The sequence below is a fragment of the Malania oleifera genome, chromosome 8 (assembly GCF_029873635.1).
Source record: "Malania oleifera isolate guangnan ecotype guangnan chromosome 8, ASM2987363v1, whole genome shotgun sequence".
NCBI lineage: Eukaryota > Viridiplantae > Streptophyta > Magnoliopsida > Santalales > Ximeniaceae > Malania > Malania oleifera.
Genome location: NC_080424.1, coordinates 27920314 through 27944166, shown reverse-complemented (window position 1 = coordinate 27944166; position 23853 = coordinate 27920314). Strand labels below are relative to the sequence as shown.

The following is a 23853-nucleotide window of genomic DNA, read 5'->3' as shown; positions in this document are numbered from 1 at the left end:
CTAAGATCTCTTCCTCATCTTCATCATTCCCAACTCCTTTTGCTGCCTCATAATCGGATGATGGAGGAAGAAGGTCTGTAGCAATACCGCACACAAATATCTTACTGTTAAATGGAACCTCTCCCGACTGGTTGCAAATACTGTTTAGATAGCCTACCGAAAAAAGCTTCGCTGCCTCTTTATCTTTAGAATCCCTCTCACTCCATGAATCGTGTAAGATGTTGACCTTGTCTTTAGGTGGAGGGTCCTTCAGAGAATTGTTTAGGGGATTGTCTCCATCCTTGTGTATAACAATTAAAGGAGTTGGGGGAGCACTTCTATCTTCTTCAATCACATTGATTCTTTGTTGGAAATGTGGCTCATATTTGAGTGGAACGCATACACCGGGAAAGCATCGTGAAGCAAAGAACAAGAGAGAAGTTTGCAGGCAGAACAAGTGACGGTTTGCTCGACGGTTTGGGATAATCGTCCACGGTTTGCACTGTAACTGTCGACGGTTTCGTTTGGCGCAAGTTATGATTTTTAAATTTGGAGATTAGTAGATTGGGGGGATCGGAGGATTTTCCCCCAAGGATTGCTACAGGGATGATTTAGATAGGTTCTAAGGTTCCTATACACTTAGGGTTCGTATATATTCATATTTTGTAACCCTAGTTGTAAGCTTGACATTATTGTGATAGTGAAAATCCAGTTGCTGCTCCCGTGGACATAGGCACATTGCTGAACCACGTAAATCTTGTGTCTTTTGTTTATTTCTGTTATTGATTCTCATTGTTGAGTGATTGCTTGTTCCGTATAGTTCATCATTGAGTGATTGCATTACTTGTTCTGTGATTGTTTCACGAGTTTGTGTGAGGCTTCTGCTGCGCACTCAAGAACAACATTCTTGTTGGGCTTAGGGTTAATGGGGCCTCTTTCTTAAGTAGAGTGAGAGGCGGATTTTTCTTTTGAGTTGGAATAGGCCTAGTTCTCGTATTTTCTCTAACAACCCATTTCACCACTTTTTTGGTTGGCCCACTATAGCCAAGCCCAGTCTGCACTTCCCGCACCCTGTTAGAGTAGGAAGCAAATTTGAAGGTCGAAGTAGGAAAGAAAGTTGTCTTTTGGCCCCAAGAATCACGGGATTCATCTCTCTTTGTTGATGTCCTCCTTGCCAGCGTTGTTTTACCGACGTTGGTGAAGGAAAGTTTTTTTGGTAGCCTCGATTCCCCACTCCACTTCTTCGAGTGCATCTCATGTTTGATGTGGTATAGAGAGCCACATTTTGTGCATTAGAAAGCAGCTTCACCAGCTGGTTCAATTTTGAGCTTTAAAAGAGCTTTGAAGTTTCTTCTTAACCATTCATCCTCTTGCCTTGAGGAATACATAGGGCTTGGATTTTTCCTCTTTCTACCCCCTTCTCCATGCATAGAAATCTCCCCTTCCAAATGAGTTGCAGCTCTATAGTGACCCATACGCCCCACCTCCAAGGTCAAGACCTCCTTGAATAAGCTCTTTGATGTCTCATGTATGTCAAAAATCACCCTAGGGACTTGATGGTTCAAGGGAACTCCTTGATCTTTAATGGGATGAATAAGAAGCACCTCCTAAAGAACTCCAATATCTGCATGACTAATGTGGTGAGGCGATTTGCGCACAGGGTTTTGGGCTCCACCTTGATAGTCGAATGGCCTCCCACAAGAATTGAAACTCCACCATAGTTTTTGACTCAACTTCTGCCTATTTCCCCATTTTGAACAATCTCCTCTTGTCGGTCTTGTGACTTTTGATAGTTTCAAGGGCGTTCTGAAGGAGATTGGTCCCTAGTCGAGGAGAAACTACTCACAAACAGTCGCCAAAGGAGTCTTAGAAGGGGAGAGAGACATTCTTCAAAGATCCATAATTGCAGTTAGTCTCACCTTCTTTGCCACACCTTAATATAAAAATAATAAAATTAAAAAACTTGATTAGGCTCGAACTCAATTTGTTAAAGTACCCAAGTAGCTCATCAAGTAGAATCCAATTGAGTCGTATTAGGGGTCGAGTTGAGTCTGAGTAGCTGGCAAGTAGACTTGACTCACTCACACTTCTACCTACAAGCAATATGTTGAACTTATACAACCTGGGCGTATTGAGAAATGGGTGAGGTGGGCTAGGTCATCGCCCCAAAGCAACACACTATGTTATACTCAATATAGTGCCAAATATGCAAGGGTTACTACAACATTCTAGATGTAGACGAGCAAGAAGTTAGTTTAGGAGGCTAGGGTTAGACTAGCAACATGGAATATTGGGACACGTATGGGTAAGAGTATGAAGGTCGTTGGCACAATGATTAGAAGAAAAATCACTATAATATGCCTTTAAGAAATTAAGTGGATAGGGGAGAAAGCAAGAGAAATTGAAAAATCTGAATTTAAAATTTGGTAATCTGGAATATATATATATATATAAAAGAATGGGGTATGGATCATTGTAGACATAGACCTAAATGATAGTGTTGTAGATGTTTAGAGTAAGGAATAGAATCATAAAAGTCAAGGTGGTCTTAAGAGAATAAATGTCATTATTTCTTATGCTTCTCAAATAGGCTTAGCAAAAAACCTTAAAAAGATCATTTTTGGGAAGATTTGGATAGTATTGTAGAAGGAATATCAAGGACTGAGAAAATATTCATAGGAGCTATTTTGAATGGACACATTGGAAAGGATAATACAGGATACATGGAGGACATATATATGGTGATAGAAATGAGCCTAGTGATATGACCTTGGACTTGCCATGTCATATGAAATACCTCACACAACGATAAGTCTCTCCCTCTATTTATAATATATATTAAGTACATTCTAATAATCATAATACCCTTACCAACATTACACTAACACGCTAATGATACTAAAAGAATAAAACAACCATTAACACTCCCCCTCAAGCTGGAGTGTAGATATCATATGCTCCTAGCTTGTTACAAATAAATTTAACATGAGCACCCCCAAATTTGGTAAACAAATACTTATCAAACTCCATACAAGTTGTGGTAATGAGCTTCTGCGCAAGTTGCTCCATAACAAAATGGCAGTCAACTTTAATGTGGTTTGTTTACTCATGGAAGATCGGGTTGGAGGCAATATAAAGGGCAGCCTGATTATCACATATCAACTCAATAGACTGAGAATGTGGAGAATCCAATTCTTCAACATGTTTTTCAACCAAACAAGCTCACAGTTAGTGTAAGCCATGGCCCTATACTCTAACTTAGCGCTTGACTTGGCCACTACAGTTTCTTTCTTACTCTTCCAGGAAACCGAGTTGCCACCAACAAAGATACAGTACGCAGTTGTGGATCTTTTGTCTGAAGGTTATCCGACCAAATCTGCATCACTATATCCCTAAATATAAGTCTAACCTTGATCTCGATATAAAAGACCTCCCCCTGATGCACCTTTGAGATATCTCAAGATGTGAATTGTTGCATCCCAATGACTTCCCCTCAGAGAATCCTGAAATTGATTCCCAACACTTGTTGGGAAAGATATATTCGACCGAGTGACTGTGAGATAATTCAATTTCCCAACAAGTCTTTAGTACCGTTCTGGGTTAGGCATCAAACCACCCATATTCAGCAGTAACTAGCTATTAGGACCATGGGTGTATTAACTGGTTTGGATCCCAATAGTCCCATCTCATCCAAAAGATCAAGAATATACTTCCTTTGTGACAAAACAGTTCCCATACAGGATCTGGATATTTCTATGCCCAAGATATATTTCAATGGTCCTAGATCTTTAGTTTGAAACTTAGTTTGTAGAAAATGTTTTAGGCTCATAATACCTTGATCATCACCTGTAATTACAATATCATCGACATACACAATAAGAAGGATCCTACCCAATGAAGAATGATGATAAAACACAAAGTGATCCACTACACACTATTGAAGGCCAAAACAGTAATAGGTCTGGATTTATCACCGCAGCACATATGAGGTCGACATCTTCCTCCATTAATGGCACTACTTATTATTGTTATTATTATTATTATTATTTCAAATTCCCAAATCAGATAGCTATTTGGTATTGTCTACAATCCAGTTTTTTCATGAGGAAAAAACACATTGAGGTAGATTGTCATTTTGTTCAAGAGAAATAACCGCTTTTTTACAGTCCCTGTACCAACTGGTTGATTGTAACAAGCTAGGAGCACATGATATCTATGCTCCAGCTTTAGGGAGACCTATATTACTGTACATTAGTGAGCATTAGTTAGTAAGAGTATGACTGTTTTAGGCTCTCCAATTTACAAAAGTTGATGATATTTTCATCTGCATTCAGACCACTCCCAAACTTTATTGTTCAATATGATTGTAATTAGCCACTTCCTAGGGCATGAGTAAACTGGGTTGATTTCAACGAAAGGTTCAAGCTTGATAGTTTCTTCTTCTTCTTCTTCATTATTTATGGATGATGTCTTATGTGAAAAATTTTAAAAGGGCATGTTGAGGCTTCTTCTTCTTCATTATTTATGGATGATGCCTCATCCTCCATTTTTGAATATTCTCTCTTAAAAATTACAAAAAATTATGAAAAATATGTGAACAAATTTAATAGGGCATGTTGAGGCAGTTGGTTGCTTATCAAACGTAAGCTGGGCCTCAAAATTAAGTGTCAATGTCATGCACATCTGCTCTTTAAATGATATGGCTCCACTGCACTTTCAACTGTAAGCTGGGCCTCAAAATTAAGTGTCAATGTCATGCACATCTGCTCTTTAAATGATAATCATATTTATGGCTCCACTGCACTTTGAACCATATGTCTTGAGTGCAGAAACAAATATTTTAAGATACTTGTATTAACCTTTGGTTCTAAGAGAATTTTTTTGCTGGCTGCACGATTAAAGTGTTACATTCATTCTCTTGTGGTGCATGTGCCAATGGTAGACCAACATTATCTTCATATATTTCAGAGATGACAACCCCATTCCTGCTTTGAATCTATATTTATTCGTTACACTTGTTCTAACATGAAGTAATGCATGGCATGTTGCAGGGATCCTTTGGAGAATTCTTCTTTCAGTAGTCAAGAGGAAAATATTCATATTTTTGGAGATGATATTCCACAAGAACAACAACAACAACAAAAAACCTTACCAAACGAGGGGAGAAATTTTTCTAATAGAAAAATTCCTTTACCTGGTAAGATTTTATGTATTTTTCATCCTGAATTACTTATCTGGTATGCTGGAAGATTAACCAGAATATTATGAACTTGTGTTTTCAAAGGATATCCAAATCCTAATATTTTGTCAGAGGATGAAGAAAACACTAGTTTGCTATAGCTTATGATAGAGAATGCATCCAGTGCATCAACCATTTGAAATTGTTGAAGCACTTAACCCTATGTACTTGATGAAATGGTGGTTTTAGCCTTATGCACCTGAGCTATATATAAGTAAGGTTTTGTCTTGGTCTATATGCAACAGTACATGCCTTGTTTAGTTTTGATTACTTTATGTAGTTTCAAGTGCAACTTTCTTATTATTGAACCTGCGATTTTCAAGTGCATCGCTTGGCCCATCATCGTCAATCTTGGTCAGTGAACATTGGATTTGCTAAATAAAATGCAAGAGATTTTTTAGGGACCTTATTGTGTCAACATCCAAATCACTGTTTGATGGTCTCTATCTTCTCTCATTGCGCCAGTGAATTTTAACTGCCGAACCCCCCCGAAAAAGTATAATGATGATTCAATGCAAATAGATGCAAGGATGTTCTTCAAACAGAAAAATGAAAAAAGAATGCAGTAGCACCAACATGATGCAATGCAGTCAGGGAACCAAAAGATTTGATTAGTGGGATAATGGTAAAAGATCTGTATGGGAGTTAAATTGAATATTATGTTCTGTTACTATTAACAGTGATGGAGCTGAGCACTATTCATGAACATTAGCAGTTGTATAGTACTACAGCGCTAGGACAGGGATAGTACTGTAGCATTACTGTTTACAAGTATATTTTGGGGTTTTTTTTTTTGAATTATGGGCGCAATGTTAAGGGTATTTTGGGCCTTTATTTTTAGTATTTTTTTCAGAGTTATATTCTATTTTCTCTAGTCCATAATGTATTGTCCAGATTAGTGTAGTTTTGACAATTCAGGTCAATAATTGTTAGTGTTAAGCTATCTAGAAGCATATATATAATTTCAGTGCTGATATCTCCTGTGCATTAATGAAGAATTGTCTACCTTTGTTTCAAAACCTTAAATTCTAGAAAGTGAGAGACTTTCTTCTCATGGGAATGATTTCTTGAACCTATTAGATACTGTTTGGAACTGCTTAGAAAGGTACTTATAGCACCTATGACTTAAAATAAGTACTTTGCGCAAAGTGTTCTGTTGGCTTGCCCAATGCAAGTACCTATTGCAAATTTCAGAACCATTTTCTTTTGGGGAAAAAAGTAAGTACTTTTCAAAAAGTAATGAAGGATTGGTTTTTAGCTGCTTATAAGTAGTTAGTATAGAGGGACTGGCAATTTTGTAATTATAATCACTTGGTGTCCCCCCCCCCCCCCCCCCCAACAGTTGAGGCTATACGAGCCCTCTCTCCTCCCTTATCTCTCCTTGACCTCTCCCACCCTCTCGCCAACATGTGTCAGATGCCCATGCATTATCAGCATGGTTTTAAATAACGGCTGCGACCGTTACATAAGTTTTTTGGATTACCGATCATGGTTTTAAATAAAGGCCGCAACCGTTACGTGCTGTTACGTAACGGTTTTTTGGGTTAGCGATACCGTTACACACCGCGAAATCGGCAAGAAGAAAAATCATGGCCGTAGCGGCCGTTACGGACTGCAACCGTTACGTAAAGGCCCCTGCAGCCGTTATGTAACCGCTAGAGGACTGTTACACCAAAAAATTATTTTATTTTTTACTTTTTCTTCTCACTCTTTCTCTCTCTTTCATATATCATTCTCAATATACCTAGTTGCAGGAGGGGGAAAAGATTATAATGAGGATGACAATGATACAAAATTTACTCTTTCTTTAAATACTCACAATAGATGCATTAATTAACAATTAGAAAATACTAACTTGTTAGGAAAATATTTTATTTTGATAATATTAGTAATGTGATATCTATGTTCTTTATTTTTCAACTTCAACCTTCTTTCTTTTCTAGCTATTTTATATTTGTATGTCTTATGTGTCTAATAGATTAATGGAGTGTATAATGTAATTTGTTTTATTAATTAATTTAGCACACATACGAATTTATCACAAATAAGAACAATGAGAAGTATAAATACTCACACACGTAATTTTTCTATCAATGGTGGTTTAAAACAAATATAAACTTGTTGCCCTTACCAAATAACTTAGTTACACAAATTAAAGGATCCAAAATACACTAAAACTCTTTCTAAGAAGGGCAAAAAGCTTAAAACATACAAGTACGCTAATATGCACGAGGTTGTGCGTGCTTCAAAAAATTTCACAGCCATCACACCTTCTTTCCGTTATGTAACATCCGCTAATCCTGCTTCCCGTTACACCCGTTACCATTACGTTACGCTACCCATTACCGCGATTTATAACTATGTTACCAATACCATTACATATTGCGAAATCGGTGGAAAGAAAAATCACGGTCGTACGGCCATTATGGACCACGACTGTTACATGAAAGTTGCTACAACTATTACATAACCGCTACAAGATTGTTATGCCAAAAAAGTTATTTTATATTTTTTTTTTTCTTCTCACTTTTTCCCCCTCTTTCATAAATCATTCTCAATATACTATGTGGCAAGAGGGGGAAAAGATTATAACGAGGATAACAATGATACAAAATTACTATTTTTTTAAATACTCACAAGAGATGCATTAATTAACAATTTGAAAATACTTACTTGTTAGGAGAATATTTTATTTTGATAATATTAGTAATTTGATATTTATATTCTATATTTTTCAACTTCAACCTTCTTTCCTTTCTTAAATGGTGGGAAGAAAAATCACAGCCATAGCGGCCATTACAAACCGGTACTATTACATGATAGCCACTACGACCATTACATAACCCCTAAAGGACTATTACAGCAAAAAAAAGTCATTTTTTTATTTTTCTCCTCATTCTCCTCTTTTCATAAATTATTCTTGATAAGTTATGTGGAGGGTGGATTATAATGAGGATGATAATATAGAAAAAAAAATGAAATATTCACAAGATATGCATTAATTAATAATTTGAAATGGACACTATTTTGTTTAAAAATATTTTTTTTGATAATAATTTGATTTTTCTTTCCTATATTTTTTTACCTTAAGCTTCTTTTCTTTCCTAGTTTTTACCATGTTCAAGTTGTTAGTACATTGTTTATTTAATGCTAAGTTTTATGAGTATATATCATAGTGTTATAGTGTAAGCGTAGGTTACAATTACACAATATAACTTGTTAGTCTAAAATTATTATATTTTTATTACTTTAACAAATAATACAATAGAAATTGTTTTAATTTATTGTATTATTTGTATGTCTTATGTGCCTAATAGATTCATGGAGTACATAATGAATTTTTTTTTGTTAATTAATTTATCAAGCACGTGATTAGTGAAAAGCGAAAAAGGTGTGTGTGTGTGTGTGTGTGTGTGTGTGTGTGTGTGTGTGTGTGTGTGTGTATAATTTATGTCGATAGCAATGTAAAACAAATGTAAAATTTGTTCCCCTTACCAAACAATGTTAGTAAGTTGAACTAAAGGATCCAAAATACAATAAAATCTTTTCAAGAAGAGTCAAGAGCTTAAAACTTACAAATTTTACCAATACACATAAGGTTGTGTGAGCTTGAAAAAAACTCACAGCCATTACACCCACCTCCCATTATGTAACATCCGCTATTGTGTCCCACTATACCAGTTACCGTTATGTTATGCTACACACTACTGCTATTTAAAACCTTGGATCAAACGAAGAATTCCCCCAAAAAGTTCCAGAAGCATGTTCCAAAGAAATACTGAAAACTACTCTATGCCATAACAAAGGAGCAAATGTAATTTTGGCGTAACCCTTGGATTTGTCTTAAGGAAAAAAGCCCAAAGAATACTATGTACCACACAATTCCATGAAGTCATTCCATTTTGCTTCTCCTAAAATCCCAAAATTGCATCAACACGAAGTCATCAACATTTTGCATTGTTTCCCTTGCTTCACCTTAAAAAGAGAAAACAGTAGCCCAAAGATGTCTAACCAGCTGACAATGTAAGAAGAGATTTGCATTAGTCTCATTAGACTCTAAACACATCATACGAATATCTAGGTCGATAGCCTTATAGGGTTTCCTTATATGTAAGAAGTCATTTGTATTAATCTTACTAAGAGTTGAGTTCCAAATGAATGCCGTAACCTTGAGAGGCAGCATCTTTCAACATTCCTAGTATTTAGGGTGGATCCAAGGTGGGGCTGGAGGGGGCAATTGCTGCCACCCCCCCCCCCCCCCCCCCTGGGGGGGCATATGCCCAGCCTCTATAGAAACCTCCATCTTTGTTGGGCAGGGGTTAAATTGTTATTTTATTGCATCAGTAACTGAGGGATTGCAACTACTTAAGCGATTGCTGCTTGCACATGTTCCAATGCTTCTTTTTAAATTTTTATATTTCTTCTTATGTATTCACCTTTGTTTGATTTTGGTTGTTGAAAACTTCAAATTTTTAAGTTTTTCATTTTTTATGTTTCCATAAAGCAAATGAATTTGCTCAACAGAGCATGAAGCTACCATTTAAATTTTACATAGTGTGGAAATACCCAATCCCTGATTTTCAGGGATACCGTTGCAGCAATTCTGATTTTATTATTAGTTGACTACATTAATTTTGGAATAAAGAGATTCTAGAAAATTTCTAATATCTCTATTAGTTTGTTTCCTATTTTGTAGTTTCCTATATTTGGCTAGTTTCCTGATTTTGTGGTAATTAGTATCTTGTTACCAAATATAGTGAAGGGAACTTTTCTTCCTTCCATTATATACAGGCTGTACATTTATCATTAAGAAATAAGAGAATTATTTTCTTCTCTAAAATCAACATGGTATCAGAGCCACCTCTGAACCGTAGATAGATGACAAAATATGGGATGACAATGGCTTGGCAAAGTCAATCCTTCTCTGAAGTCACCTCCCATCCTGAAACCTCAGCCGCAGGCATTAATGGAGGATCAGATGGCAATCTTCTGCCCATTACAGGGCACAAACTCAATGGACAGAATTTTCTTCATTGGTCACAATCAGTAATGATGTTCATTTGCGGAAAGGGAAGAGATGAATACCTCACCGGAGTAGCAGCCCCACCAAGCAAAGAAGATCTGAAGTACAGAACATGGAAGTCAGAGAACAGCATGGTGATGTCTTGGCTTATCAACTCAATGACCAACGAAATAGGAGAAAATTTCCTATTGTATGTGACCGCAAAGGACATTTGGGACACAGCCAAAGAAACGTATTCTAGCTTTGATAACTCATCCGAGTTGTTGTTGTTGAAAGTATTCTTCATGATCTACGCCAAGGAGATCTCACGGTCACTCATTACTTAAACACACTCACACGGAATTGGCAGCAATTAGACATGTTGAAGAATACGATTGGAACTGCATGGAAGATGGAATCAAATATCAGAAAATCATTGAAAAGAAAAGACTCTACAAGTTTCTGTTAGGCCTCAACAAGGACCTTGATGAAGTTCAAGGAAGAATCATGGGGCTGAAACTGCTACCTAGTATTCGATAGGCATTTTCATAAGTTCGCATGGAAGAGAGTAGAAAGAAAGTGATGATGGGACCACCAATTACGGTTCACAGCCCTGAAGGATCTGCACTTGCGATTTAGGGGCCTCAACATCAAGCTGGAGACAAAAGACCGAAAAAAGGACAACCTTGGTGCGATCACTGTCGGAAGACTGGTCACGCCAAGGAGACCTGCTGGAAAATTCATGGAAAACCTGCCAATTGGAAGCCCTCATGTCCATTCAACAACAAAGAAAGTCGTGGACATCTGGCCTCCTGTGACGAGAACCACACACAGCCAGAAGAGAGTCTATTCAACAAAGAACAAATGGAACTTTTGCAAAAATTGATCAACCAACAACAATCCTCCAATACCTCAGTCATTGGAACCGGATCCTTGGCTCACAAAGGTAATTTTTTGAACACTCTCAGTGCAACAAGAGACAAAATCAGCGCGTGGATTGTGGATTCAAGAGCCTCCGATCACATGACTGGAGATGCAAGAATTTTTAATACTTTTAGTCCATGTCATGAAAATTTTTCTCTTAGAATTGTATATGGATCTCTCTCAAGTGTAACAGGAACAGGTTTTGTGGTTATATCAAAAAACCTCACCCTAAACTTCGTCCTCTTAGTTCCAAACTTAGATTGCAATTTACTTTCTATTAGCAAACTCACTCAAGAGCTTAACTATGTTACTAAATTCTTCCCTAACTCGTGTGAATTTCTGGACTTGAATTCAGGGAATACGATTGGCAATGCTACGATGTGCTTAGGGCTCTATATCCTCAAGGTTGGCGATCTTCCAGAACAACAAACTCACAAGGCAGATTAGGACAAGGCAAACGATCAGTCAACAAAAATTTCTCGTTTCAATAATGATAGTGTAGTTGTGTTATAGCACTATAGACTAGGTCATCTAAATTTCGTGTACCTTCAAAAACTTGTTCCCTCATTATTCAGCAATAAAAATCCAAAAGATTTCCAGTGTGAAGTTTTTCAATTTGCTAAACATGCCCATAACCCTTATTCAATTCAACAATATAAAAAATCCCATCCATTCTCAATGATCCATAGTAATGTTTGGGGACCTTCACGTATCAAAAGTATTACTAGGACTCGTTGGTTTATTTTATTTGTAGATGATCACACTAGGATCACTTGGGTGTTTCTCATGAAAGAAAAATCGAAGGTTGGGCAAATCTTCAAAAACTTCAACACTATGATTCAAACCCAATTTCATACCAAAATACAAATCTTTAGGACTGATAATGCGAAGGAATAGTTCAAACACATTCTCGGAGATTACCTACAAAGTCAAGACATTATGCACCAAAGTTCGTGTGTCAATACTCCTCAACAAAATGGAGTAGCAGAAAGGAAAAATAGACACATTATAGAGGTTGCTAGATCACTTATGTTTTCCACTCATGTCCCAAAACACTTCTGGGGGGAAGCCATACTCACAGCAACTTATCTCATAAATCGAATGCCTTCCCATGTCATAAACTTCCAAACACCTTGTCAACTCCTTCACTCTTATCCCAATACCCGAACTGTCTCAACAATACCAAAGTATGGGTGCTCCTCGTTTGTCCATGTCCACCAACAACACAGAAGTAAACTTGACCCCAAAGCACTCTTAAGTGTATATTCCTCGGTTACTCTCTAAACCAAAAAGGGTACAAATGTTATTCCCAGGTTACAAAAAGACTATACACTTCCATGGATGTTTCTTTCTTTGAACATTAACCTTACTACCCCAAATCTGATATTCAGGGGGAGAATCTCATACAAGAATACCAACTTTGGGATATTGATGCCACAACAACCAACAACCACCCAAGTCCACAAGTCACCATCCCTCCTATCTCAACTACTCCTACTCCTACTCCAAACCACAGTCACCAAACAGAAACAGAAAAATCTTCCACCTCCTTCAACTCCTGTCCAATGTCCGAAACCTGCAACCAATGGTGAGTTCATTGTATATTCTTGGAAGGAGAAGATTCAAGAAGATTTAGAGCAACAAGCATCTCCCGAGCAAAGTCAAGAATCTGACCCGAATGCAAGAACACATGAAACTTCACCACGTAACACTAGCTCTAAATTCATAACTAATGAGTCTATTGCTAATGACCTTGATTGTCCCATTGCTTTAAGGAAAGGTAGGAGATCATGTACTAGTCATCCAATCTACAACTTTGTCTTTTATAAAGGGTTGTCATCTAGCTTCCAAACATTTGTGGTAAATCTAAACAAAGTGTAGGTTCCTAACTCTTTTCAAGAAGCCATTTCAATTCCGGAATGGAAGACTGTAGTATAGGAAGAAATGCAGGCACTAAAGAAAAATGAAACTTGGGAGATTTCAGACCTACCGATTGGGAAACATCCAATAGGATGTGAATGGATATTCACCGTCAAATACGAGGCTGATGGAAGCGTGGACAGATTTAAAGCGCGACTGGTTGCAAAAGGGTTCACTCAATCCTATGGCATCGACTGCCAAGAGACATTTGCTCTAGTAGCCAAATTAAACACTATTCGGGTACTACTATCATTGGCTGCCAATCTTAACTGACCTCTTCACCAACTTGATGTTAAGAACGCTTTTTTCAATGGAGACCTTACAGAAGAAGTCTACATGGACATTCCCCCTGGCTTTGAAACATAGGCAACTATGAATAAGGTATGTAAGCTCGAGAAATCCCTTTATGGACTGAAGCAATCCTCAAGAGTGTGATTTGACAAGTTCAACAAAACAGTGAAGAAGTATGGGTATTCTTATTGTCAAGCAGATCACACTTTGTTTGTCAAACACTCAACCGAAGGAAAATTGACAATTCTCATTGTGAATGTAATGACATTAGCTTAATAGGTGATTATGAAGAAAAACTGATCAAGCTCAAAACCTTACTTGCCAAAGAATTCGAAACCAAGGATTTTGGGAGCCTAAAATACTTCCTTGGAATGGAAGTAGCCCATTCAAGAAAGGGAATTTCAATGTCACAACGGAAGTATGTACTAGATCTTCTTAAAGAGACATGAATGCTTGGGTGCAAACGAGCTAAAACACCCATGAACTCAAGCACTAAGCTTGGAGCTAATAAGGACGGTGTTCCAGTGGACAAAGGCTGATATCAAAGACTTGTTGGGAAGCTGATTTATCTCTCGCACACTAGACCTGATATTGGGTTCTCGGTTAGTGTGGTCAGTGAATTCATGAATGATCCAACTGAAGAACATATTGAAGCTGTCAACCGGATACTGAGGTACCTTAAAATGACACCAGGTAAAGGCTTGTACTTTAGGAAAAACACAAGGAAAGATATTGAAGTGTTCGCTAATGCTGACTGGGCCGGATCAATAACTAACCGAAGGTCAACATTTGGTTATTGTACATATGTGTGGGGAAACCTAGTAATGTAGCAAAGTAAGAAACAACCACTAGTTTCTTGGAGCAGTGCAGAAGTAGAGTTTAGAGCTATGGCACTCAGAATTTGTGAGGGAATATGGCTGGAAAGACTAATGAGGGAGCTAGGAATCATCACTTCTGAACTAGTGAAGGTATTTTGTGACTCTCAATCAACTATTAACATTGCAAAGAATCTGGTGCATCACGATAGGATAAAACATGTGGAGATAGATCACCACTTCATAAAGGAGAAGATAGAAAATGGGACAGTTAGTTTTCTATACATGCCGACAAGTCAACAAACAGCAAATATCCTCACTAAAGCTCTACCAAGGAAGAATTTTGAAGATTAGAGTACCAAGGTTGGCTTGATTAACATCTACGCCTAGCTTGAGGGGGAGTGTGGAAATACCTGATCCTTGATTTTCAGGGATACCGTTGCAATAATTCTCATTTTATTATTAGTTGACTACGCTAATTTAGGAATAAAGAGATTCTGGAAAATTCCTCATATCTCTATTAGTTTGTTTCCTATTTTGTAGTTTCCTAATTTTGTGGTAATTAATATCTTGTTACTGAATATAATGAAATGAACTTTTCTTCCTTCCATTATATACAGTTGTACATTTATCATTAAGAAATAAGAGAATTATTTTCTTCTCTAAAATCAGCACATAGTTACTATTTAAAATTTAAGGAGAAAACAGAAAATATCATCAAACTTGTTGTATGGTTTTTGTTTTTTTAATTTCTTCTCCATTTTTTTATAAGCCAAATGTCTAGGCATTTCTTTTTTAAATTTTTATATTTCCTTGTGTATTCACTTTTGTTTGATTTTGGTTGTTGAAATTTTTAACTTTTTCATTATTTATGATTCCATAAAGCAAATAAATTTGCTCAACAAAGCATGAAGCTTCCATTTAAATTTTACATAGTTACTATTTAAAATATAAGGAGAAAACAGAAAATATCATCAAACTTATTGTATGGTTTTTATTTTTTTAATTTTATCTCCATTTTTTTATAAGCCAAATGTCTGGGGATTTCTATTTGCGTTTGATTGATCATCTTTTGTGGATGTCCTAGTTTTAGTTTATCTTTTGCCCCACACTTTAGTTTTCTTGCTGCTCCATGTATAGTGATGCACCACAATAGCGCCGGTCACTCTCCATGCTCGTTTTTTTTTTTTGAAACTTTTTAACCTTTGTTTGGATATATTTACTTATGGTTCTAGTTAAGCAATTTTTTTTTTCTTTTTAATTCTTGTGTGTTAACCGAGTGGATAATTAAGTTAAAACTTGATGAATGCTTTAATAATTATAACTATCTTAAAACATTATACACTTATTTTGCCCCCTCCCCCCAACCATGATTTCTGGATCCGCCGCTGCTGGTATTGGCATCTCGTTCCTACATTTATTTGGGTAATTAGATGTATATAATCTTAACAATCCTTGGAATTAAGGATTCTAACAAACATGGGGATCTCATTCCCAGCCTCACCATGATACCATCAGTTTTTTGGATTATTGAGTGTTGATCTTTTTTAATTTGTGACTGTTGAAATTTTAGGACATGGATTTAATTATGTACATGTTCGCAGTTAGTTATTGTGTTAAAAATATAATTATTCCTCATGTATTATCTATATGCATGTCAAGGTGATCTTAAAATACTTGCCTAGATTCCCATGTTGAACCAAACACTCACATAAGTATCATGTGCACGTCTGTGGGAATCTTACAGCACAAGACAAACAAAAATTTTCCCATGAGGTAGGAATCTCATTCCTAGGAATTAGATTTCCGGGAATGTCATCCCATAGGAATATTAATGATGTGGAAAACCAATTGCCCCTGCGAAGGAAACATAGCTATCCAAATAACATTGTCAAAGGAAAAGGACAAGAGGTCAATGATTTCAATAAATGAAAAAAGAATGATTTAGAAGAAAAAGGCTGAATCTATCCCATATTCAAACCCTCCAAATCTGCACCTTGATTAGGGAAAAAAGAATTCAAGATTTTCAATGAAATAGTAATTTTCATTAAGACTCCTCAATAAATGAAAATTTAACACCCCTTTGAAAAGAATAAAAGAATGTGATTGTAACCTTATGTCCAGAAGATAATCTAAAATGGCAAGGCACAAAAACTTCCAATGAAACCTCTCCACCCAAAAATCCTCGTAACCTAAATCTTGTTGTCACAGGGTAAGAGGAAAGAACAAATGAGCAACTGAGACAAACTCCCAAAACCTTGCGTGAGAAACATTGCCACTACCTCTAGTATCCATCCTTTCCAATGAACTCAGCTCTTCCTATAACTTTGTGCCATGGGGAATTCACCTCAAAGGGAAACCTCCGTGCCCATTTCCTAAGAGGCTAGATGGTTTTAGACACTGAATTATCAAATCCCAAAATCCCATTTGACTTAGGTCTCCTAATTTCATCCTAACTAGTGAGAGGAACCCTCTTACATTCACCCATACCTAACCAAATAAATCTCTCATAAGCCTCTCCAAAGCTTCAGTGACACTACCAGAAATTCTGAGAAGGTATTGTAAAGAATAGAAGTATTAGAAAGAGAATAGCTTTATGCTATCTTATCTCTGTTACTTTGGTTAATAGCCTCCAAACCGGATTTGAGTTCCTAATTTTCTGGCGAGATTTCACATATTGCCAATTTCTTCCACAACCCTACCTTAATCAATTTCCTAATTTTCCCCTATCTTTCCTGCATCAAGATGAAAGAAAAATGACTAAACTAAGATTATGTAACTATTTGCTATGGAGACCAATAATTCAACAGCAAGAAGTGTTATGGTCAAGGTGGATGGTTCCTCCGAGGGATGCCAAGAATAATGTGGATTGTGAATGAAACTGTTGGCTACTTCTGTGTGTTAGAGCTAACTTTTAGTGCTGGAGATCTTAGTTTGGGAATCTCTGTTAATATGCCCGTTATTCAGTGCCTCTTTTAATGAAGCCATTTCATGAACTGTAGTTTGGTGAACTATTAAAATTTCCCATTTAAGTCTACATTCCCTAAAATGCTGGAGTCGTGTTTCACATTTCCACTCAATTTAGAAATAATTTGGAATGCTTATGTTGGCTCCAAAAGCAGTTCTTCTGAGTTTTGCCACTGGGCAAAAACAGAACTTGGTTGTTGCTTAACAGATCAACTGTCCAATTACCTATGAAACAGAACAAAATTATTTAAAATGGCATCTATTAAAAACATGTTGAGAACCATGGGAGTGTGGGCACAGGTTATATTTACCTTGGATTTACAATCCTTTTGTAGGGTCCAACCTTTAGTAGGGTCCATGTGGAACAAAAGAAGGGTTTCTCTTGTTGGATTGAAAGTTATCATGCCTAATTCTGATCAAATTTGAGCCCATTCCAATTATTTGTGAAGCCCAGTCAAAGCAATTAATGTTAAAATATTTAAAAATCTGCACAATGTCTTACAAATCTCAAAGAATGCTTTGACTACCTTTTGAATATATATATATATGAGAAGTATTCTTTAAGTGTTGGTTTGCTACTCCCACAACCTGCAGGTATCTGGTCATTTTCCATGACCACCTCTAAGCTTCTGCTTAGAACAAAAGAAAATGTTCTTCTGCAGTATCACTCGAGACACTCTAAACCATTGCCAAATGAAAGTCCAAACCTCTCCTGCAAATTTGTGATATAACATCCGTCAACTAGCACACAATCCCCACAACCCCATGATGTCACCTATTAAGATAGTCCCCCAGGGTACTTCCCTCTCAAAAGAAAAATGTCACTTGGCCCTTTTGCTTGCCAAACCGATTTCCAAAAGAACTCTTTATTGTAGTTGCAGTAAATTAATGTAATATGCTTTTACTGAGAACTTCAAACCTTTTCATCTCAACCCACTTTACCCTTTCCACCACTTTCCCATTGATTCTACCCTACTAGTTATTGTATTATAAAGTCTTCAGAAATTTTTTGATGTTAGTCAATTCCCAATCTTACACGTCTATGTCAATATTCTTAACAACACCATTGCCCCCTTCTGGGGGTATATAACCCACAAAAGCGTTTTTTTTCTATTAGAAATTCTGTCACAGGGTATAAGTTCTCACAGCACACCTTGACGTTGTGATGCCACCAAGTCATTGACACAATCAAATTCATCCTACACTGTAAAAAGAGTATAACATACAAAGGCAGCAAAGTTTACAGGAGCAACACCTCCCAACCTTTATTCTTATTCAAGACAAGGATTACACACTCAACACATCTGCAGGAAGACCATGGACAAATTCCCTCCGATATCTCATGCCACCCGCATGTCATATTTGTGCAATTGACACCCCTATTTGCCTAGGACCAGTAATTGCCAACCTCAACTGCCTAGGTTGTCCACTTGTCCAGGAGGCAGCCAGCATTTGCCAAAAAGGCATAACCAACTATGACTAAAAATATGTGGTTAGAAACATTGACATATGCAAACCCTCGAGTTATTCTTTAGACAAGCATGCATGTCAGCCCCTACAAGTAAAACTATCAAGTAACCACCCTGTCTTATCAGCATGTCAGCACTGTAGCCTTTGTCACTGACACTACACAGCCTGCAAGTCAACACCTTGTCTCATGCATGGTTTCTTTTTAACAGTGATTTATCCCAAGCACGAGCAAGCACCATGTCTATAGGCACTTGACATATGCCCAAGTAACCATACAGAAACATCAACCAAAACCAACCATTGTAGCAAATCTATCAAAGACTATGACCCCAACCATGTCCATCCCTGACCATGTTGCCCAGCATCTATGTGCTTCCTCCTTTGGCAACATAGAGTGTCAATTCACCAAATGGCACAAGAGGTCCTCTTCTACTCCTGCCTTGTCACATCATGATCAAGGGCCTGACAAATTCTATGAAGGGATGGAAAGTGATCTTTAAAAGCTTATTTGCACACCAGATGACCAGAACCTAATACTGTTTCCATTACCCATCACAACCCCCCATTTTTTAATTAAAAAAGAAGGCATATTAGATTGAGAACGTGAAGTTACAACCTGAAGGGGACAGGAAGTCCTAACCAAAAAATAATAATTAGTAAAGAAATAAATAAAAAAAATACAATTAACCAAGAAAACCCCTTTTCAATCTCCTATCATAATTCACCTAGACCCTTCTTCACTTTGATTTTACCCTCATGCAGGCACACTTCATTTCCTCCAGGACCACACACATGGTTTTAAATAGCGATTGCAATCGTTATGTAACGCTGTTACGTAATGCCTTCAGGAATAACTCCCTTTTCCTTCATTATACCTTTCCCACAAACTAACTCCGTCGGAGAAGCTAGCAGCCTAACATCCTTGATCATCCCTACATGCACTTATCCGCACTTCCAAAACAAAACCTTTTTCATCCTAGCTGTATTGAGAACTCCAGTAGCCTCCAGTCCACACAAATCTCGACAGCACTTGTCGCAGAGGCCTGCTTAAAATCTTACAGCTTCCTTAACCCACCTGATTTGGTAGAAGAACAAACCTTATCCCAATCCTGCAAATGAAGTTACCTTCTTTCCCAACTGCTGCCCCTCTTTTGGCTACGAACAATGGAATCATGAATAAAGACTTGAAGTGGGTGAGAAGACTAACAATTGTACCCTATCAATGTAATTCTTCCACCCTTAACAAGTTGTTTTTCAAACCTCTCAATAATTCCAAACAATTTTGGCATTGAAGACAGCACCTAAGGGTATTTTACAAATACAAAGTTGATAAACTGCCCATCATGCACCCCAGATTAGTAGCTAGAATATTGGCATTCCTCACATCTCCTGCTGGATGATTTCACTTTTTTCACATTCAAGAGTGCATAAATAGTTCCAACCCCAAGAATACACATTAAAGACCAAAGTTGCCCTTCATTATCCCCATAGGGGATAATGTCATATTGGCAGAGTAAATGGGGTTGACCTTCCTATCAGACTAAGAATGCACTCCCACGGTAAAGCCTACGACAAAACCTCCCTTCAATATCCTTTTACGCATTTGCGAAAACCTGCATGACTATTATAAACAAGGGATAAAGTGTCTCCCCTACGTTTTATAATTAGAACTGGATAAAAAATTGCTTTGTAGAGCCTTCGATAATCTCTAAAAAATGAATCAAATATATGCAAAATTTTATCCATTCTATCTGCTTGTCAATGAAGCCTGTTCTTTCCAAGAGAGAAGAAATCCCAGCAAACATGGTTGTAAAACTTCTCGATATCCATTTTTAAACCAAACCAGGGGTCATTCCTTAAGATTCTGGAATCCACACATTCATTTTTCTCAAGGATCACATCCAAGATTCCCTCTAAGCAAAGGCATTTTGAGCTTCAGAAACAACTTTTCTAATTTCCTCTTTTAGGCCGCATTTGGTTCACAAAATATCTATTCCTTCAAATAAGATGAAACACAGTGAGAAATTTGGGAATAGAGTCAATAGTTGTTCCTTGTTATTTCATCCAACAGGAATAGGCATTTGTATGGTAAAATTTGGGAATTCATAAAAGTTTCGACATTGTTATTTGCTTAATGGCAACAACATATATTTTTATATAACTAACTATAACTAATCTATTCCTAAGAATAGACATTCTGCGAACCAAACATAACCTTAAGTCTGTTAGCCAAGACTTCAGCTAGCAACTTTTTAGGCACTGTTTGCCTGGCCTATAGGTCTGAAGTCCTGAAATAGTTTTAAACAGCCAAAAACACAATGAAGCAAGGATATAAAAATGAGTATTAAACAGTCATCACGTTGCACACAATGGATAACATGTTGGACTTGTTGACTCAAACAAATCTTAAAAGTTCAAGACATGACATGGCAAAAGACAGAATTTTAGAAAAGAAAAAACATATATATTTTTATAAGTGGTTTTACTTTTAATCCAAATATGTTCCTTTTAAAAAATTCTAGTCAAGCGCCATTGAATTTGCACATGATGTTGATAAATATGGCCCTTTTTATTTTTGGACTTCTTTCTCTTTGGTAATGTCATTAACGCAAATTACACCAAATTTAGATTTTAGACAGCTTATCTTTGTCTAAAATATAAGAAATCTCTCAATATTTGATAATATTACAACATGTCCCCTGAGATTTTTTATTATTTTCCTTATAATAAAACCCATCTCATGTATGTATTAGACATTTCATGTTTGCTATGTCCCACACGTGTCCCTAAATTGAATTACACCCTGTGTTCTTGAGATGTGTCCATCACATGTCGAGGTCATGTCAAAGGAGCATGCCTAATATTGCTTGAAGCATCTTTCCCATTCAAATGTGATACTGAATCTTGAAATTCTTGGAGTATGTTTGATTTGCCCTGGGCCTAAATAAGTTGCTCCATTGGGACCTGTATAAGTTCATGGGGAATGGGAGTTTTTTTTTTTCTTACTTTTCCCTGCTTTGTACAAATTGCATGTTGCCAAACTTGTCACTATTCATATTGGTAATTTTGCATATATTATGGCTTTGTCAAACTTCATTTTCCCCACGTTTTAAAAGGAATTATTGAAAATTTGATTTTGGATAGGATTTATTGGTACATATATTCATCTTTCATTCACCCATTGGATGTTAAACTTAATGGATTACCAGTGTCAAGAGAAGACTTCATCTTATTTTACAGGGTGGCCATGATAGTTTGTTAATATCTGCAGTCTTAACTTTTATTTCAACTGGTACGAAGATACATTTAGGGTCCATTTGAATTAAGGATTTTGTAGGGGAAAGGAAAGGAATGGAAAATAAGAAGGAAATTCATTCTCTATTATATTTTCTCTTGATATTAAATATTATTAAAAAGAAAAACTTATTCTTATATGATTAAAAATTGAGCAAAATCAAATGCTAATGTGTAAAATCAAAATTTTATTTATAAATTTGCTATATATTTTTTTCTTTCTCACTTTCCTTGATAACTAAACATGAAAAGTGGATTCCTTCAAATTTTCCTTCCCTTTTCCTCCATATTTTCCAATTTCCAAACTGGGACGTGATATACAGTTTTCATGGCATACCCAAGCATTCCCTTGTGCATTAACTTTACAAATACCAAGATATATTGGATGATAGCTGTAAGTTTGCCTAAATTAGAAAAATTCTTGTTAAAGTTATAACATGGTAGAAATTGTGTAACATGGATAAGTATTAAAGTGAAGTTATAGGATGACATCAATTGCATTTTTCCAAGAAAATTACTGAATTGGAAATTTTCTTGACTTCTATCATGCATTTTTTCGACTTATTAAATGAAAATTTTGTAATATTTGGGTGCAGCAAAGGGAAAGAAAGGGCTGAGAGTTTCTGTTGATGCATCATTGTCGGAAGTTGTCAATACGAATGATGTTGTAAGCCTTACAATTATTTTTTGCTCCTTTCTGTCCATTGATATTTTATTTTGCTTGGTTGTCAAGGGAAATTACCAAACACTGGATGCCAAAAACCACTTTGCCACTAGGAAAAAAATTGTAAATGCTTTACAAAATTAGACATCTTAAAATACTTTTCCTTGCATTGATCTGTTTTATTGTTTCAATTTTTAAACTGTTATTTTGAGGGTTTACCCTCTGATCATAATTTCAAACTAGTGCCAATCAAACCCCTCAAATATAGTGCCAAAAAATTGAAAAAAGGAAAGCTGTCAAATGGATTGCTTTTATCTTTTATTTACTTTTTCAAGTCTTCAAGAGTTTGGATGATCACACTTTATCTCGACATGCTCTTAACAGAACAATTTTATAGTTTCCCTGGAGGTCAAGGCTGGTTAAGTTATTTTTTCTTCTCATGGCTGAACAGTACTCTATCATGGTTTTTTGTGGAGAAACTCGTCTTTGTTGCATTACTCTACATGGTGCATACACCTTGAGAGCTCTAGCATAACCAAGTTTTTAGCAAGTCTTCATTCCAGTAGTTTGTAGGATGTGTGAAAACAGCTGACATTATTATATGATAGTGACTGCTATTTTTTTTTGGCTTATTTCAGATTGCTCGAAGAACCCGAAGCCGAAAAGTATAGGTTTTTCTTCCTGTTAGTATTTTTTTTCCAACTGTGCATATAAAAGCCTAACAAGAGTAGAATTAGTCACAACTCATTTGACCTGAGGAGATAGAAATGTTCTAGTAATGGCCCCCTAGTGAGGGTAACGTCTAGTAACAGCCCACCTAATTGTCTTCGGCAAAACATGGATGTAATTTTTCAATGCAGTTAAAGACAGAACGTTATGTACAGATTTTGCTAATGCAAATTTCATATATGGATGTGCTGACTTTTATGACTTTTTTGTGTGTCGTAATACAGTGAACACTTCATTATTTTCATCCTGTAAATAGGAAAGCTCAAACTGCATTCTCTAAAACTACTTTCTGTATTTCTGTAAGGTCTACATGATGACGAAGAGGGATATCCACTATTGGATCTAACTCCTGTGTGTTAAATTCTATCACATTTGAGCTGCTATCGATCTTAGTCAACGCAGTCAAGGAGCATTGGTTTTGAGATTTTCTGTCCATTCATATGATTTTCTTTGACCCAATTGGCCGAACCCTATCAGTAATAGGGTGGAACCTAAATTGATCTAGTTTTCATTTTGTGGTTTCGGGCAAGTCTTTTGATAAGTAGTTTAAATTATTTCT

At 36.5% G+C, this 23853-nt stretch overlaps 1 protein-coding gene across 3 annotated transcripts in view; it reads left to right on the top strand.

Annotated features, from left to right (window-relative positions):
• LOC131162480 (sister chromatid cohesion protein PDS5 homolog B) overlaps positions 1-23497 on the top strand; it is a 137761-nt gene extending 114264 nt beyond the window's left edge. For 2 of the 3 annotated variants that reach the window (XM_058119008.1, XM_058119009.1), the window contains 3 exons: positions 5031-5176; positions 22498-22568; positions 23204-23497. In XM_058119008.1, the coding sequence (XP_057974991.1) occupies positions 5031-5176; positions 22498-22568; positions 23204-23236 (250 nt within the window). In that variant the 3' untranslated portion in view covers positions 23237-23497. The remainder of the gene's footprint in view (positions 1-5030; positions 5177-22497; positions 22569-23203) is intronic. The other variant, XR_009138830.1, reaches the window with a different exon arrangement.
• Positions 23498-23853: the final 356 nt, after the last annotated feature.